Source organism: Telmatherina bonti (assembly GCF_933228915.1).
Source record: "Telmatherina bonti genome assembly, chromosome: 4".
Lineage (NCBI taxonomy): Eukaryota > Metazoa > Chordata > Actinopteri > Atheriniformes > Telmatherinidae > Telmatherina > Telmatherina bonti.
In genome coordinates this window covers 11,583,816-11,603,229 of record NC_136622.1, presented here as the reverse complement: position 1 = coordinate 11,603,229, position 19,414 = coordinate 11,583,816, and the positions used below count along the sequence as shown (strand labels likewise).

Here is a 19,414-nt window from a genome sequence, read left to right as displayed (position 1 = left end):
ATGGTGATCTTCTTTTTGATTGTGGCTTCTACTTTTTTTTCTCCCATTTTTTTTAATCACTAAACAATTAGTTTTTCCCTTAGACCTTGTAAACTCTGGTTTAATTGGACTCGATCTTTCACTGGACGAGCAGTAAAACTCTGCTCGCCCAGTAGTTGTAGTAGTTACGGAGTTGTAACGCGGGACGGTTGAACTAGCTCTCTCGTAATGAATTTTTCTGTGTGAAATGACTTGAATCTGCTGTCTGAACATTTGATCTGTGTGTTCAGTGTGCTCTGTGTGTGTAGCTTACACTGGTAAGTGTCGTGTGACGGGGGAAGTTTGTGGCTTTCGGCTTGGGCTCGCCTCACTTCCTCTCTGTCTCCCCGGCAACGAAGCACTATCACTGTTCACCCGCATCCTGTCAACACATGCAGAAACTTTGTGACTCGTACTGTTCCGATGACTGCGCGTGAGCTTGTATTCATGTGTCTTAGTGTATATGTGTGTGTTCACATCCATTTATAAACGTGTGTACATGCATACTCAGTGTGTTAATCTGTGTGTGATCATAAACTCTAAAGCAGGGGTGCCCAAAGTAGAGGCTGTGAGTCAAATTTGACCCACCAGCCTGTTGAAATCTGACTTGCAAAGTGTGACAAACCATTTAGTTTGTCACACTTGGTGGATCTGCCATAACAAACATTTTCCTCTATCAGGTTTACTCTTTTTCCACTTCCCCAGTCTGAGACGTAAACTTAGGAGAGGAAATACTGCCTGAACACGCAGAACATGTCAGCAATCTAAACAGAGAGTTTGCTGTGCGTTTTATGGACTTTAGAAAAAGACCATAAAATGCACAGATACGGAGATATGGAACGGAGACAGATTCATGTCACTGAAGCTGAAGAACTTCTACATGCAAGCTTCAGTGGGTATGGTTGCATGATGTTTTGTTATTTGGAATTACTAATTTGGGATTAAATAATGCGTAATTAAAGTATACTCCTAAGAGTTTACATGAAAATAATAATTCAGAATGGTTTACATGAAACACGTCCTAACACAATTCCTCTTTAGAGCAGCGGGTTGGGAAGGGTTCTGATTGGACAGAAGGTGAAAGTTGTCTCCCTGCTTCTCGTCTTTTCAGTCGTAACTTGTAAAACCTACATAATAAGAACCAGTTTCGGCACTATTTTTATTATAAAATTGATGTACCAGCTCAACACCAGCATACTACTTCACTTTCTGCAGCAACTGAGAAGGAGAAGAAAGACAGACCGCCGAACACGGGAGGCAAAACAACGCACGTCATCGGGACAGGGCAAGGTAACGAGCATGCTCAGAACGACCGGAATTAACTTAGAGCGGAATAAAGGTTTACATGACAGAGGAATTAAATAGATCGGAATTAAAACGCGAATAAAGCAGCCACTTTCATGGGAATTAAGTTTAATACCAAATAGAAATTAGCATTAGGAATTAAGTGTTTACATTTTCATCAGTTTAAAGCGGTTTTATTCAGAATTAAACAGGAATTAAAACTCCCATGTAAACGTAGCAACTGAAAAAAAACCTGCACATTAAGAAATCTGCACAGGTGATGCTTTCACTCTCATATGTGAACCGACTTTCAGCATCATGAACTCGGACGTACCCTGACTGACTCCCAGCTCGGAGACACACTCACCTTGTCAGTGTCAGGTATAACAACACGGAGTGGGAATGACCAAATATCAGACTCATGTGTCCCACTGCAAACACACGTTTGTTGCTCAAGACATTTTACCAGATACCTGGTTGCGATTTAGCGCCTGCAATGATTGTTTGTTGTCATGGAAACCATGTCCTTATTGTCATTTTGCTGTATTGATACGTGTCACAAGTTATTTGCACTGATTAGAAAAAATGCATTTGTATGCATGAACAATAATGCAAAGAAATATGATTTTCATTTATTTGTGTTTCACCCAAAGAAATCGCTGCTTGGCTCAGTCGTACATTTTCACTTTGAGACTTACAGGCTAAAAGTTTGGGCCCCCCTGCTCTTAAGTGAATTTGAGTGTTTATTTAGTGTGTGTGTGTGTATCCCTGTGTGTACCGAGTTGTGTTTTCCATATGTGGATCTTCTACTGTTAGATTTCCCGTGCTGCCTCCGCCTCCTCCTCCTTCATCTCTTTTCCCCCGTTCAGGCCTTAGGAGAGAGAGAGAGCGATATACAGACAATATTTTACTTTCAAAACTGTGACCAGTAAAAATTCAATGAGAAAAGACAGACAATAAAAAATAAATGTGGGAGGGATTAAAATGAGACGTTAACTGGACAAACTGGCTGAAAAATCTTGAAGCTACTGGATAAAATACTAATTTCTATTTATCTGTCATCTCTACAGAAATGCTGCTTTTGTACAACTAATGATGATGTTATATATTTTATATATATATATATATATATATATATATATATATATATATATATATATATATATACATACAGTTGTGCTTATATGTATTAATCCCCTTTCATTAAAGAAAAGGCTGAATTTACAACAGTCACTCAAATAACTGGAGACTTAAAAAAGGAACAATAACAAAAAATCTGCAAAAATATAATTTATTAAAATAAGACACTGTTTTTTTCATTTAATTGAGTTGAAGAAAAAAAAACCAAACAAACAAACAAATTGGTCCTGGACAAATTAGAGCACTTTTCTGTTGAACAGTGGGACACAATACCTGTCAACAGGTGCAGAAGTCTGACTGAAAGGAACAGAAAACACCTGACTGTAGCGGAAACATTAAAGAATTGTTCAACTAAATATTAGTTTGTTAGTGATGTAATATGTAATAAATTATCTTATTTGTTTGCTTTTTAAAAAAATATTTATATTGAACCAGAATTAGAAAATAATGTCATGATTTTTATAAAATTTTTATTTATTATTACTTTTGTCAATTTCAACTTCTTTTCCAGGCAGCTGTTTTTTTCCTTCTTTAATGAAAGGTTGTGAATAAATATGAGCACAACTGTATATATAATTTTTTTAAATATATATTTAATTCTTTAATTAAATATATATAAGACACAAGGTAACATTAATCACCGTGTTTTGGTCATTCTGTCGGCTGAGCACTACAGTGAAGTTAAACATCAAAGTTGTAGCACTTAAACAAAATGATTAAGGATTGATTAAAAGAAAAAAGAAAGAAACAATCCGTCTCCATGGAAACCGTAACTCTTACAGTGCAGTAAATGCCTTAACGATGTTCTGAAAAACAACTTTTGATAAATTGTGTGGATAAAAGGTGGATTTTATCAGTTTGGAGGAGATAAAGTGTGACAGTGTGTAAGACAATGTCAGGTGCTTTGTTCAGCTGGCATTCGGCTCCCCAGAAACTGACACTTTACTGGTAATTATGTCATGATCCATCTATCTGATCTGATTATCAAGGATTATCTTGATCCTTTTTACCAGAAAGGCTCTAAAATACAGAACTTTTACTCACCCCTCCAGCACGCTGATGTACTTGTGAGGAATGAGACCTTTAACCCCCCCCACTTCTCCTCTCCACCAGTCACAGGAGGCTTTGCTGTGAAGAATCAGAGGCTCTCCCTGCTTGAAGGAAAGCTCCGCTGGAGATCTGGCCACGTAGTCGAACATGGCCACTGCCTCCCACTCTGCACATACATTATTAACAAATTTCACCGGAAAATCTCATGATTCCTGCATTAATCATGGTTTGGAGTGATTATCCACAGACGGCTTATGTTACATATGTGTAAAATAGGGGAATTGGTGCATTTCCAACAGTATGCTTAACGTTTGTGTGAGGACTGACCGTCCTCACTGGGCAGATGCTCGGTCTCTCCGTCTCCCTCCTCTGTGATTGGTTCGCTGCACATAAGCAGAAAAATGAAAGCAGGAGGTCATGCACAGTCGCTCTACTGTTTGACACGCAAACTCAGACACTGCTGCTCTTCCTCTTATCATCCACTCATGTAATGTCGCATGTAAAGCTCAATTCTGTGGAGCCCATCAGAAGTGTGAAACTTCAGATAAATCTGATCTGATAAATGTAAAATAAATAAATTCCAAAGCAGTCATAAAGCAAACAGACAGACTTATAGAGATTCCTTCTCAGATGGTGATTTTGGGAAGTTATGTTAAGAGAGAAGCTGCTTTTCATATTTAGAGATCGACTTATGAACTTAATCATGAAAAAGAAACTTAATTAAGGAGACAGTCACCTACTATTCATTCATTTAAAGCCACATGAAGAGAGACATACTATTTCAGAGAAAGAACAATGTTATAAACAAGAGGAACTAGTTCAGGATGCACCCTGCCTTGCAGCACCCTGCATCTGCTGGGTTCGGCTGCAGCCACCCATGATCACGCATTAAAACAAACTGGTATCAGGTATGGATAAATTGATTAAGCAACATTCTTTATTTCTAGCTCTTCTTCCTGTTTACTCTTCATTGGCTTGTTCTTGGTGCATACACTCAACCTTTGTTTTCTTCCCAAAATCACATGATGTGTAGATGTGGGTTCATTTGCTTCCTCATTGCATCACATTCTCATCCCCTTTTTTCCCCCAGATTTTTTTCCGTTAAGTCATGTTTAGTCATGCAAAACACAACAAGAACTGGAGCAATACTGGCGACGTATGATGACAGCTGCGTTTTTTTCCTGTCTCTTCTAAAGATCCAGAGCATGGAGCTCTCAAAGCATCAATAAATTCAGGGATTATAATTTTGTTCAAATTCATCTAAACTAGTCATCTCTCACCAGTACTCCTGCTCCAGAGTCATGTGCTTCTCGTAAACGGGGCCTGGCAGCTCTGATTGGCTGGGGAAGATGATGTCATGCTGGAGTATCATGGTTTTGACCAGGTCGTTAACTTGTGGTTGCCTAGCAACAGCGTCATCAGAATCCATCCCTCTCAGGAGGCTCGGACCGAAGCAAACAGCCAGGTTATAGGGCTGCATCATGTTCTCATCGCTGTACTGAGACACACTGGGGGGAAAAAAAGCACACATGCTATTTTCAGTGTGTGTGTGTGTGTGTGTGTGTGTGTGTGTGTGTGTGTGTGTGTATGTGTCTAGTTTTATAACCACGGCAGTCATTTGAAATGAGAGAACATCCCACACTGAATTTTGTTGCAGCTTACTGATTGAGGAAAGCAAAGAGGTAACGCATCACGATGAGGAGGGGCCGCGGGAAGGTGGAAAGGACCGCTTTAATATGAGCAGCTTTCTCCACCTCTTCCTCTATTTCTGAAGACGACAGAAAAGGAAAACAGCAACATGCTGAGATGAACAAAGGCAAAACTTCCCATCGTGTTGTCATGTGTTCCAGTTACAGCTTCTCAAGTGCTTCAACTCTCTGAGAACGTAGTGATAGCAGAGAACCAGCAGACAGGTTCCGTATTGGTCGGCTGTGTAAATAGTGATGAAGTTTTTAACGACCTGCGTCTAACTGGTTACTCTGCTGTCGCTCACTGTTTGGCTGATGATGTGTCTGGCCCTGAAAACCAGCACTTCCTCAACCTAAACAACATAAAATCAGACATTTGTTTTTGCAAACCAGACTTTGCTACACAATTTTGACAGTGCTGTTGCTGACTTTAGTTTTTTTTGTACACCTCGTACACCAGTTTAAGTTCAGCAAACAGATGAGTTCAGTGGTCAAAACGAGTGTTTTTCAGCTGAGACTCTAAGCTTGGCTCTACCTTGCTCAACCTCTGCTAGAGACTGCGATCAATTCTTTAATTCTGTCATGAATAGATTACGTCATCAACAGTGTCCTAGTAGGTCTCGATAAACCTTCTCTGATGAAGCGTCACAATATTCTAAATGACAAAGCGCTTCGACCGCATTAGCCCAGTTCATGCTCCTTTGCATGAAAAAAATGGCGTCCTGACATTTTTTAAAAGATTTTAATGTTTTTTAAATCTGTTTTTAAATGTTTTGTTATTTCCATTCCAGTTATTAGCCTGAGCTCCTGCAGCCAGAAGTCCTTAGGTCTACTTAACTTTTACTGACTGCTCTTCGGGTGGAAACTCGGCCTTTTCACTGTAGACCCCCCCACCTGTGGGACAGCCTGCATGACCAGGTCAGAGCTGCTGAAAGCACATCTTTCCTCCTTGGCTTTTAGTTCTATTGACACAGGTTGTCTTGGCCCTTTTCAACCTTTTTATTTTTTCAGTTTTGTTTTATCTAATTATTTCACAGTTTGATTATTTGGTTGTTTCCTTAGGGGTGCATCTTTTCTTGGTTTTATAGTTATCTGATGTTTTATGGTGCATCCTGTGCAGGACTTTGGCCAACTGAGGTTGTCCTATAAAACTAGATTTGACTTGACTTGTATGAAGTGAAACATGGCCTGGCATAACCCTGGCACATCTGGCACATCACTGCAGGAATAAAAAAGGAAACAGTGGCAGAGATTAGAAACACAAACCAACCCTTTTCCAGTTCACTGAATAAATATGTAAAATTTAAAAGCTACCTTATGTGTGTGGTACTATGCTCTGTAGTTACATGAAGCTCCAGTTTGTTTGTTTGTTTTTTTTAAAAAAAAAAAACATGCATAAGAAAGAGTTTAAACCCACTTTGACAAGTTTTTTTCTCTGTAATTTCTCTAATTTAATTTCTCCAGGCTTCTTGTCAGCCATTTCAAAGCTTTTCTTTGGGTGATGCCGCCATCTGTTCTGCTCTCTGTGAAGATGATGTCCCACTGCTTCAGTTATATTGATATTCAGGCTCTGTGGAGGATTCATCACTCCAGTCACCTGTTGTGACTCGTTTTCAGTCCAGCTCTTGTGCCATTTGCCAAACCTCGACACACCCTTTTCCCTCTGATACCCATCCTTCAGAATAACTTCCTGCCAGTTGTCCTCCCATGGAGATCGTTTCTGATGAGGTGGTGTTCATCTGCTGCAGATTTTAGACCTGACTCTCCTTTTGTCCTCCACCTGACCGGTCTACTCAAAAGTTTACAGGAATAGACTGCACAGCGTGTCAAGATATGACAACTGCTTGAGTTGTAACTCAATGTGAGTCACCATGATGGTAAAAACACTATTTCATGCCTGTAAATCTATATTTGTCCCTTTTCTACATATGCAGATAAAGAAATGAGAACAAATTCAGCAGCTTTATGACTAGATGTTGTAACAAAATACAGTTAAAAGTAAGATTTGTTAAGATGTAAAAACAAAATTGGTTCTTTCCTTAAGTGAGGCTAAGTTTTTATGCTTCAACGATTAAACCTGTTTAACTATGATGGCCAAGTAAAATGGCTGGACTAGAAATAAGCAAAAAAAAAAAAAAAAATGCAGCAAAGCCTGCAAAACTATTGCTTAAAACCACTTCAGTACAAAAGAAAGAAATCTGTCTGCTTGGAAGGAAATCAGAAAGAAATAAAGTAGCCGCTGACTTCCTCATAGTACTGTAAATCACAAAAACACTCTCTGTACTGTACCGTAAGTAAAGAGGTGACAAAGCTGAACAGAGCCTGAAAAAGCATTGAGAAACGAAAGTATAAACACAGACAACCAACTGAGTGGAAACAGACACCAAAAAGCTCAAGCGAAACCGTCTGATCAGATCTGAAAACAGAAACACACCGAGACAAACAGAGGTTACATAAAGGCGTCTTACGGACACACTCCAGCAGCTGAGAGTAGCTGTCATAGGGGAAAAGAGGAGGCTCAAGACCCCTGAAGTACAGCTTCAGTACACCAGCCACAGAGTCCAGGTCACACTCACTGTCTGACAGAGGATCTTCTCCTGCAGGGAATTCAGACACAAGCATGACACGAGTGGATCGGTGCATAAAAACACGTCTTTGTGCCAAAGCTTCCAGTTCAATGCAGCAGCTGTGCAGATTTATTTTTTACTCTAGATGATGTAATATTCAGTCTGAGCAGAAAAACAAACTAAAAGGAGGCTGAAAGCTGGAGTACAAATGTTTTTTTTAGAGGAAACAAATAAAGGAAACATTTACTGCAGTCAGAAAAAGTAATACATTAGAAATAATGGTTTTTATCTTGTAGAAGGTGGAAGCGGAGTTTACCAGTGTAGATCATGTAAAATTTTCACTCAAAATCTTAAAGCAAATTCAGCATCTAGCTTAAAGATGCAGCTGGAAAGGGTCACATAACCATGCAGCACTACGATGTTATCCTTCATTGACCTTGTAATTAGACTCTGCTGAAATAATAGCAATAAATCCCAGGTGAAGAGACACCTGATATTCAGAGATTTGTTTTGATTCTTCTGAAGACACTTTTCCTTTTTCTCTACATATTATATGTTACAACAGGTTGTAGGATTTAGTGAAATCTCACCTCTCTCAAATGCATCTCTGATGAGATTAACTTCCCGCTGCGAGCCGGGAACTCTGAATATTCCTTCATGGTGGAGCCCTGAAACATATAATATCAGCTACATGTTCAGTGATGCCTGACACGCAGACGCACTTTTGCACAGGCGCACACAAATAAGTACTTCCACCTACTCAGGCCCCAGCAACCCAAGCTCTCCCGACATGTCTTCACGCTATATCGCCAAAACTGACTCACCGTGGAGGTTTATGAAGCGGATGCAGCTTTCAACCACCACAGGAATCTGCTGTCCAGAGCTCTAAGGAGAAAAATGGACAAAGGGAAGGTGCAGATGCAGAATCAGATAGAAGTGACAAGGATGACAACTAAAAAGGCATTATGCAAAATCTGTTGGCGCAACTCATACGAAACCTTTCTGCTCATTTTTATTTCTTATTTCTGCACTGACAGTGCACAAAGCAACAATACGTGCAGCTCCAGAAGCTTCAAAATCATCTCGCTGCTCCTGAAAGTTGCCTTATAATCGGCCTTTCCCCAAATATTTAGAATGTGTTTGCTCCTCAAAGCTTGAGTTTTAATGCAACAAAGCAAATGTTAACCTGGAGCGAGGGGGGAATGTGTCACTGTGCACAGCTCATGCATGCATTACAGACAGAAAAGCTGTTATCTATTGTGAACATACGTCTTCAGTCTTTTCTTAAGAGATTGGTTTAAAAGCTTCAGTTTGTGTGTCTTCAGTCAGGAGAGGTGGACTAGCACTCAACACTGCAGCATTACAAATCAATATTTCATGCCCTGCTCTGATATCACATCGGTTACATAACACAACTTATTGAAATTTCTCCCAAATGAAATCCATAATAAATACAAGTAAAGCCAATCAGAAATGTGTTACGGTCATTATAATAATATAATTTGTGTAAATGAATTTGTTTATGACTTTACACGAAGATTAGATCTCGCATCCTGTTTGCCAGCTGATTGTGTGATGTAGGCTCGTACGAGTAACTAATGGTTCATGTGAGCACATATTTTACAGCCCAGTGTGAACTCACATACTTTAAGCTGCCAACTTGTGATTAGATTGCCCCAAAAATGTGATAAAAATGAAGACTAAACAGTGTGAAAGTTGTGTAGAACCTAGCATCCATCTTTACATTTAATTATTAACAGGAAAATTTAATTAGGCTTCCTACTCACTTTTAAATTCAACACGTTTCCACATTAGATCCTTTATTCAGTTTGACATCTGACAACAAACCTTTACTGAGATTTTGATGAAGAAAGTTTCAAAATCTAATGGTGAACATGTATATTATATTCAGACCTTGTGTGCTAAATATTCGCTAGAAGATCCCGTTGTAGCTACAGAAGCCCAGACAAATCAGTTCTGAGTAAATCCAGCATTTTAATAAACTCTACCTCTAAAATATTCAGCAACATGAAAGCCAAAAATCACTGCCCAACCAGGAAGTAAAGTAACTATAGCAGATATACTTCTGTTATAAACTTTCAATAGAAAGATGCTACATCATCCGTTCATGGTTCACATTCATCTTTTCATCTCCTTATAAATGTATAGAGAGAGAGGTAAAAAGATGTAAGTTTAGTCATCAGTCACAGTCTGATCCACTTCTCCTAAAAACACTGTTTTAGACTCAGCTGCCATGAAAAGATGATGTAAGCAAGTATGAGTACTTCACACTTGTGTTGTCAACTGTTTTATGTATTAATGTCGAGTATTTCTCAACATAACACGATGTTCATTTTTCTAAAACAGTCTTACTGAAATAAAACGATGCTATGCTTAATATTACTGGTTAATATTTATCAACAATACACACATGTATGTCATGCCAGGTATTTGACATGCAAGCAGCTTCCACACACTTTTCATCTTCACTCCGTTGGAGAAATATAACTAATCAATTCCACTTTGTCAAAAATAAAGAAAGAAAAACAGAATAAACCGTCAGAGTAATGTCTAGATGCTGAAGGTTGTGGATGTTAGATGGCAGGTGAGAATTATGGTTTAATATTACTGACTGGAGGTGAGCTTATAGAACATTTATGTTCATGTTCTGAAGAAAAGGCTCAAATAACCTGTACTGGCATACACTGTGCTCTGCTTGGTTAACCCTTAAATCTCCGTTAGATTATATATTCAACAATTTCTCAGCACATAACGATGTAACTGTGGGGTAAAAATTATGACCGACTCTGGTCACCATTTAGGTGATCTCTAGACGTTTTCCAGGCATTATAACTCCACCAGGAGATTCGTATGGTTTATTCAGACGTTATACAGAAGCTCCACAAAGAGTGATCCATTATAACACAATTAATTTTTGGGATGTAATAAATAAAAACTGCAAAAAGCAAAAAGTAAAAACTCCTGGAGGAAAAAAAGTGTAAATATGTAAACAGCTTTTATTGTTTGTTTATTTCTAGGCAAATATTTTTTTCTCATGAAAGCCAAGACTTGACAAGAGAAGGCTTTGTCACTGTTCGTATGTGTGCGACTTCTACAAAATACTGTTGGTGATAAATTCTGCGTTGGTTTTATTGGTTGGGCTTTATGGTGATATATCTGTTTACCTATATGACATCATTTTAGCCTCATGATCTGAAAACTGAGGCTGTTCTGAAAAATAAGATGTTGACTGCTTACAAGGGTTCAGATTCTCTAAATTTTACATATAAAGTAAAAAGGCTGATAGTTTTGAGGGTAAATCAATCAAAGCGTTGAGCTCGATACTGACCCATAACTCAGTTACAAAAGTCTAAACTACCAACACAAATTACCAACCCTACGACTGACTCTCATCTTATCAGAACTACAAAACTTCTTAGCTTTCTCAAAACTGTGAGAGATAAAAAAAAAAAAACTCCAGTCCCTCCACAAGATGGCTGAAAACCATCACTGGAGTGTGATGCTGACATTTGGTAAGAGCAGTCATTGGCGGTACTGTAGGTACCTGTGTCCGAGACATTCTCCTTCTTCTTCTGCACAAAGCCAAAGCACAGCAGAGCAGGGACACAGAAAAAGCAGAGATTAGAGGAGAAGGGAAAGTGAAAATAAGTGGGAATAAAGATTTAGAGGCAGTGGGAAGAGGTGCATGTAAGCACACACACGCTCAGTAGAGGAGTCGAGAGGAGGCAGCAAAGAGGCCAGTGCATTTTAATCCCTTTCACAAGCGAGGGGGGAAGAGATAAAAGGGGGTGGACTGAAAGGAGAGAAAGCCAGCAATAAGCTATAAGCACAACCATACACATAACGGCAGCTATCTGTACACAGGGGGTGAGGGGGGCGGGGTGACTGTCACGAGTGTGCATGTGCTGCAAGAACCCCCAAAGTCTTCAGCGTCAGGATTTTGGAAATGATTTCCTTTAAAGGGTTGAACAGCAGTGCAGCGAAGTGCAGCAAACAGAGAGGGGAAGTAAAAGTAAGAGTTTGTTTGTTGGTGTTACCTGTATGTAGGAGAGTATGTCTGTGGTGAAGAGTGTGTGGCAGAATTGGGAAACAGGTCTGGACTTCCGAACACGGACTGACCGAGCACATTGCATTCTGAGAAATATAACAAATAAAATCCATGATCCCATTTTACACGTGGTGAATGACAGTCAAAAAAGTAGATGTTTGCTGTGATCATAAGCTGGTTTAAGAATCTAAATTTGGTTCAATTTGGTCTGTTTCCTCCCCCCCCCCCCAATGTCCTCTCTGCTCTCTCCATGTCTCTAAGCCTCTCTCAGACACGCTCACTTTATTCTCCGTGTCGCGTAAAGACGTTGTTTACCTGGAAGGGTCACTGTCGACAGCCTCAGCTGGAAAACAGGAAACAGAAAATGTATGAAAAGGCTATGTCTGATTTACAGCGTGGCGGTAAAGAAAGCACAGAGGTTTTTCCACAGATGATTTTGCAAATCAGACTCCACATGTTCAATACACACAGGAAGAATAAACATCCTCGGGGTGTGTCACACGAGGATGCGCTAATTCAAAAAATGTAAATAAAATGAGTGGATAGGCAGTTAGAATAAAGCTGATCTTACCTGCCTCATAAACAGTTTTTTTTTCCTTTTTTTTTTAAAAAAGAGAATACACTTAGAAATATGTTTCCTAAATAAAAAATGTCTCATTTTGTTTTGGAAATACATTTCTAAGTCTGTTTCCAAAATAAAAGATGGAGTATTTGTAAAATATCTTTGACTAAAAATTGATGAACTCAGGTTTAACGTTTTCACTGTTTTAGTGTTCGGCTGAGAAAAACAAGCACTAGTCATGAGTTAGGTTGCAACTGGCTTTTAAAACAGGAGTTTTAAAGACGTATGGGCGGATAAGACGCAAACTTGCGTCTTATCCGCCACTAAATCGTCAACATCAAAACAGCATGTGCTTAAAGTTAGTGGCTATTCAAAACAAGCACTCACTACTGAAATGTCCAACTAATCAGACAGGTTGGACTGCAGGTAATACATTTACATGCTTCACAAAGTTGATAAATAGCTTTACTAAAACTAATTGCTTTTAATTAATATAATATGGGCCTACCTTTCTGTATGGCATCTTGTAGAAGATCATGTTTGGCTTGAAGTTTGGAGGCCAGAGAACTGCTGGTGAGAAACTCCTTCACTTTCTAAGGTAGAAATGTGAAATAATGAGTAAAACTCAGAAAACGTAGTAATCAGTGAGCGGAAATACCATCTACTTCCATCTAAGTTCTAGCCGACTTACTGTAAGGTAGTAGGTCTCCGTCTCCTGCTGATTGGCTCGACGCTTGGCAAGGGTAAGTTTTTGCACAGTACTTCCTCCAGGGGGCTCGTGTGATAGACTGCTGGACACGTCCGGCGAGGGGTTGCACTCGCTGTCACACATTGTGTCCAGCAGGGCTGCAAGTGTGGCTTTAAGCGTTTTACTGACCTGAGAACAGGAAAGAAATGATCAACTGTTATGTCTGGTGTTTTATTTTTAATCTTTTTATGAAGCTATTTTTCCATTGAGTTGATTCTGTAAAGTTAGATGCTAATGTTTACATGCCTCATGACCGACTGACCTACAGAGACACACAGATCATTTTATAAACATACACTGGGAACAATTAGCTCACCTCCTCTGTTTCCAAGGTAACAGCAGCAAGTCGAGATTGAAGCTGCTGGAACCTGGTTTCTAGCTCGTACCTCACCTGGCTCTCCGCACTCACCTCACACACCTGAAATACACCAACACACAGCATGATGTAATGCAATTAAATATATTGAAATCACTCTTAAAGCAGATGAAAGCTATTTGAAAGAAGGCCATGTCAGTTTAATTAGAGAGGATGCTAACTTAGAAATATGCTTTAAAATAAAAGTAAAATAAGCATAAGGTGTTCAAAGAGCTTGTGATTAAAAACATACATTGTGTAATTGTTAAACACCTCTACTTTTGGCTACTTTTCCCTCTCATTCAAGTGCATTTTTAATGGTAGATTTTCTGCTCAAAATATTGAAGTGAATTTACACCAAAGCCACTTATTAATACTTTTGATGAGGGAAAAAAATTAAATGGTTTGCAGGTAATAGATTTTATAGGGTTAAAAGCTAAATAGCTAATGCTAACTCTAGCAGCCTGTTGTGCCCAACAGCAGCGAACCTTATAAAGGGATCCTAAATATAATGAGCTGTTAAAGGCTATGACTGTCTTAATATAATACTAACAGTATGAAGCTAATTGTTCTTGAGAAAGCATTATTGGTTTTAATATTCATAAATGGTCGTCGCAGTTCTGACAGACAACTCGAGCTAAAACTAGCTAAATTATGCTATTGAGGTTTAATGGATTAGTTTGACATGATTTTGGCCGTTGGTATTTAATTGTAAACTTTCGAAACAAAGTTAATTAGTCTAACAAAGCTGCCAGCTGTAGCCTTTAATAACATGTAAAAGGTGCTATTTTAGCTAACACCTTCACATTGCCAAACAACTGTTGGTGCCAAATTAGCCAGACAGATGACAAAATCACAAAGTTTAATCCACTCATGTTATTTGGCAAAAAGTTACATGTAAAACTAGTTCGACGTAAAACAAACTAACTAATGAAAACAGAACAAAACAAAACAAAAAAAAAAAAAAACAAAAAAACAGATAGTCCAAAAACAAACAATCAATATGCTTATGGATGTCATATTGTGCTTCTGTTTGTTTCAATGGACTTTGAATTAAAATCAAGCTTCAATGCAAACAATGTAGAATTAGCTTGGAGATTTCTACTCATCATAAAAAATTAAAAACTTGTCCATTTAAAAAATAAATATTTCAGTTTCATGACTTGAAGATTTTCCTATCAATATGGTGACTCAATTGCATTTCATTTAACACATCATGAGAAAACTGATTGGATTTTAGATTAATGGCAACCCTTTAATAAGCAGGTTTTACAGAAACAATTCATGAAGCTACTTCGCAAAAACTACATTTTTAGTCGAATGAAAACAGCCGCTAGGCAAGCAGCAAAAGTGAGATTATAAAGTCAAGTCTTGAAACATGGAATGACTTGTTCCTCAAACATTTTCTGGTACTATATATTGTACTGTTTCTATTTTCCCCCTTCCCTACAGTCTGTTGTATTTTTTCCTATTTATTTTCTTTATTTTTGGTGTATATGAAAGGTTTACAGATTTAAGCACTCTTATATCAACTCTAAAGGATCGGCAACAGATGCTTTGGGACTATGTGAAACATGTCGTTTCAATGCAGACTTTAGTCTCACATTTGCCTATATAGTAGCTAAGCATACATAAAACAAAGAGTGAGCATCTGCCCTCCATGTTTATTTCACAGTCTTTTGACTTAACAGAAGCTTAATCTATGAATGAAAAAGTAGCATCCCTGCTTCAACACAGAACTACACAGTAATTTCACCTGGTCTCCTTCGTGTGGGTGGTAATTGAATCTGAATGGAAGGCAGAAGGCGGCATCATGTTGCTGTAGCAACGCATCCCTGTCTCCACTCTGATCCAAGGATGTAACAGCAGCTTCCAGCTGCTTAAGACCAGTCTCTTCTGTCTTTTGAATGCGCCACCTACTGGCCAGGTAGCACTTCATCACCCTCTCCAGGGACAAATGGAAACCAAGGTCACAGCACTGCCAAGAGAGAGGAAGCAAAACGGATGGGTGGATGGACACATTGCAAAAAGAAAACAGGCGGAGGAAATGAGAAGTAATGCAAAGAAATTTATGGGAAAAGACAAGAGAAGTAAATTTTAAAAAAAAAAGGTGGATTTTAATTGTTTTCACAGAAAGCTCCTTAGAAGTAAACACTATGTTTCTCCTTGCATCATCTCAGGAAACATCGAGGCAGTGTGGCGCTTTACAGTTGAAAGATGAAAAGTATTTTATAGTTTCGTGAATACTCTCAAAGGTTTGCAACTAAAATTGCACGTTTCTTACATCAATAAGAGTGCTGACATCTTGCAGGTAGTACTTGTTCATGGCTGCATTTGCTGCAGCTAGATTTAGCAGGTAGTCATTTCGAGCCTTGGTACACTTCAGCTGAGTCTCCTGCACTCTGCCATGCCTCTGTGCAATCACATAAAAACAAAAAACAGGTTAGAGAAGTTAATATATGTGGCAGCAGTGGCAGTACACCATACCGATTTAAAGATGTGGGTACCTAAACACAAATACAGAAGGAAAAAAAAAAAATCAGGAAAGGGAAGTAGTTTATCATATCGAAACCGCACGTCAACACTTCCTGTGGCTTGTTCTTTCTTGTCGTTGAGCACAGATGCACACCTTTTCCATCAAACGCTCCATCTTCTTGACAGAGCTTCGCCTCTGTCCTACTAACTGGCCCGGGCCGAGGTCAGCTGACTTGCCAGTGTGTCTCTCCTCCAACCGCTCAGCTTCCTTCAGCTTCCCCTCAGCTATCAGGCAGTCTGTATGATACTGGTTATATGTCTTCAGAGCCTTCATTAACACACACACATCAAACAGCACAAACCACATCAGTATTTTTCGGAGACCATGCACTATAAATATCTACACATTTGCATTTTTATATGCAACATGATGATAAGAAACTCACCGTCTGCAGTTCAGTGGTGACTTTCAGCAGCTCATCCTGCATCTGGATTCCAACTTCTTTGCTCTGCAACGTGCGCAGTAGAAATGTAAAAGTCCTTAGTTAAGCTAATGCCAAAGCCTGCAAGCAATTTGCTTAGTTCTGTTGTATGCCGCTCCATAATACCACAGTTTGATGCTTTTCCATGTGATGTTTGTACGTGACGTAAGTTTAGTAATAATTAGAAACCTGATAAACTATAGGAGAACCCAGCATAACGGCTAATGCAATCCACAATGTGTCTATTGCGTGTAAATAATCTTTAAAAAATATTGTGTTAAAATTTGTCTTGTTTTTCAGATATATTTATTCAAATCTCAAAATTAAAATCCATGTGATGTTTGCATGTGACGTAAATTTAATATAATTAGAAACCCAATAAACTATAGAAGAACCCAGCATAAGGCTGTTCGCATTACGGCTAATGCAATCTGCAATGTGTCTATTGCGTGTAAATAATCTTTAAAAAATATTGTGTTAAAATTTGTCTTGTTTTTCAGATATATTTATTTAAATCTCAAAATTAAAATCAGCCAGCAAAGTCAAGTCCAAGGTGATTACTCTCCATCAAGGCACATTATGTTTCATATTTAAGTTCAACTCATGTCTGAAGTGGCACATGGCATCTTTAAAAAAGGTTTAAATATGCAAAAAGTATATTCTTTTAAAAGCAGATTGAGTACCTACTCAACTGACTACAACTTAGTCAATAATGTTTTACAGCACTTCTTTGGTTGGTAACACAGAGAAAAAGTACAGACGCTAAGTCTTGCACTTCTTGGCACGGGGCCTAACAACAGCTCCAAACAGCTTTGAAATGACTCTTATGGCCTCATTAAGATTCTGCTCACTTTTCAACCACAAGAAGGTACAGAGAGAATGTCTGACAACAAGCAATTTCACTAAGACAGATCATTCGCTACACTTTAGAACATGAACGAGACTGCTCATGCATCTCGTGTTACCAGACTAAATGACGGAAAGGGAATTTGCTGAAAGACTTTCAGTTTGTGAATCCCAGTCCAGACAAAATGTATTGTTGGTAATTCTGTCCTCATTTCTAAAAATTTAAGTGTCTTCATCCAAGTGAGATGTGGTTTGATGACAACATATTCCTTGGATGTTGTTTGCAGTAACATGAAATCCTAAACCAAGAATATGCTGCAGGATGGGTTTCAAACTTAGTTGTTCAACATGGCAAATAGTGGACTGACACTTCCTGGATGTTTTATAAGAATCTTTGGCCAAAGATATAAATGAGTGAATAGAATAAATAAACAAGTTGTTAAATGAATACAATAAACAGTGGATGAACAGACACACTGCTGTGTTTTCTGTCATTAAAGAGCAAAGTTGCAGCAAATGCAGCTAATTTAGATACCGAGCCTCAACGCTGTCACACAACTACACAGTGAGACACTGAACCTGTCATGTGGAGAGCTTTAAGGTGCATGAATTTCCATCCATGCATTCACAGGGAGAACATGCAAACGTCTCACAGAAAAAGTCCCAGCTGAGGTTCGAACCTTCTTGCTGTGAGGTGAGGGTGCTAACCACCACACCACCAAGCAGCCCCTGTCTGTAGGTAGAAAGTAAACAATTCTAAGGCAAGCATAGTCGATGTGCAAGCTGAGTTTTCATTATGAAACTACAACATGAGCACATCCTGTCATATGTCGGTGTTGTTTGGCTATTTCTGAGGTATGACTCGGTTTACTTTTTAAGGTTGGATAATAACAACAGCAGTCAAAGGAAGTCTAGTTAAATGACAAAAATGAGCTGTCAGGAAATTTACGCATCAAACACAAGCTTAGTTCCTCATACAGGAGACACAGAAGAGTGATTCCAGTTCCCCATGACTGTACTGAACTTGATTTATTATTCTTATTCTTATTATTTCATTGTGCTTTACAGTAAATTATATAAATTCACCTGATAAATGTATACAGTATAAGTTAGGAGCTATAATATATAAAGCTTATTTTGTATTTTATGGCGCATAGTTCAGTTAAATAAACAAGACTACGTGTAAAAAAGAAGACTTTGTGTTGGTGATGTTGAAGCAATGGGAAGAAGGAATTGTATAAACTCTGCCAGGTTTTCCAGCATATCTCTGTCTGCATACATGTGACCTAACAACAAACACTGCCTCACCCGTTTATGCAAACGATGCGTGTCTTCTGTACTGTGTGCCAGCCTCTGTGTGAGTGTGTTGAAGCAGGTGTCACCCAGTGCTGCGTGTTCTCGGCTCTCTAGACGGGTCTGAGTCAGCAAGACAGACCAGACCTGACACACGGACTGACCCCACTGCTCCTTCCTGAGGATGAGCAAAACAATCCTTGAGAACATGAGATGATGACGTGCAATGGATCCACCAAAGATAGAGAAAAGACGTGTGTGTATCCCCACGCATACAAGTCAGAGCATGCTTACTTTTTCGTCTTGTGAGTGAACCTTTCAGTTAGCTTGTCGAGCGCTCGAGCATATTCAGTCTCGATGTCACCCCGACGCCGGAGAAACTCAGACAGGTCTGACAGCTGCTGCTGTTTTACCTCCACCTGAGAATCTAAAATCTTTATCTGGTCTGTCAGCTGGGTCCGCAGGTCTGAAATGACAGAGAGAGAGAGAGAGAGAGAGAGAGAGAGAGAGAGAGAGAGAGAAGGGGAGCGATTTTTAGTAATTACATATTTATAAGCATGGATGCTGACATACATGCAGATAAATGGATTTTGCTTTGGACAAGTTATTTTAAGCATGAGGTGAGTGTTTTTTTATCAGCTTAGCCAGTACATGAATTATTTAACTGGTTGCTCTCTCCAACCAAAAAAAGATCCCTACATTTCTACTGAATCTTGCAACCAATCCTCAGCTGGGATAGGTTGGCGAGAGGATAAATTATATAACAACTGAAGCTCAGAAGATGGGCAGCTGCATTAGATGTTTTCCAGTCATCAATTATTTATCCAACTATAAAAT

The 19,414-nt window shown here is 38.9% G+C and overlaps 1 protein-coding gene across 2 annotated transcripts in view; it reads right to left on the bottom strand.

Annotated features, from left to right (window-relative positions):
• Positions 1-19,414, bottom strand: part of arhgap4b (Rho GTPase activating protein 4b) — a 39,368-nt gene that overhangs the window by 5,702 nt on the left and 14,252 nt on the right. For both annotated transcript variants that reach the window (XM_079239079.1, XM_079239078.1), the window contains exons 3-22: positions 18,872-19,043; positions 18,593-18,755; positions 16,403-16,465; positions 16,111-16,284; positions 15,766-15,894; positions 15,238-15,459; positions 13,443-13,544; positions 13,070-13,255; positions 12,887-12,971; positions 12,132-12,159; positions 11,806-11,902; positions 8,572-8,632; positions 8,338-8,415; positions 7,649-7,777; positions 5,155-5,260; positions 4,773-5,000; positions 3,820-3,875; positions 3,487-3,658; positions 2,081-2,173; positions 293-400 (exon numbers count right to left, since the gene is read on the bottom strand). In XM_079239079.1, the coding sequence (XP_079095205.1) occupies positions 293-400; positions 2,081-2,173; positions 3,487-3,658; positions 3,820-3,875; positions 4,773-5,000; positions 5,155-5,260; positions 7,649-7,777; positions 8,338-8,415; positions 8,572-8,632; positions 11,806-11,902; positions 12,132-12,159; positions 12,887-12,971; positions 13,070-13,255; positions 13,443-13,544; positions 15,238-15,459; positions 15,766-15,894; positions 16,111-16,284; positions 16,403-16,465; positions 18,593-18,755; positions 18,872-19,043 (2,452 nt within the window). The remainder of the gene's footprint in view (positions 1-292; positions 401-2,080; positions 2,174-3,486; positions 3,659-3,819; positions 3,876-4,772; positions 5,001-5,154; positions 5,261-7,648; positions 7,778-8,337; positions 8,416-8,571; positions 8,633-11,805; positions 11,903-12,131; positions 12,160-12,886; positions 12,972-13,069; positions 13,256-13,442; positions 13,545-15,237; positions 15,460-15,765; positions 15,895-16,110; positions 16,285-16,402; positions 16,466-18,592; positions 18,756-18,871; positions 19,044-19,414) is intronic.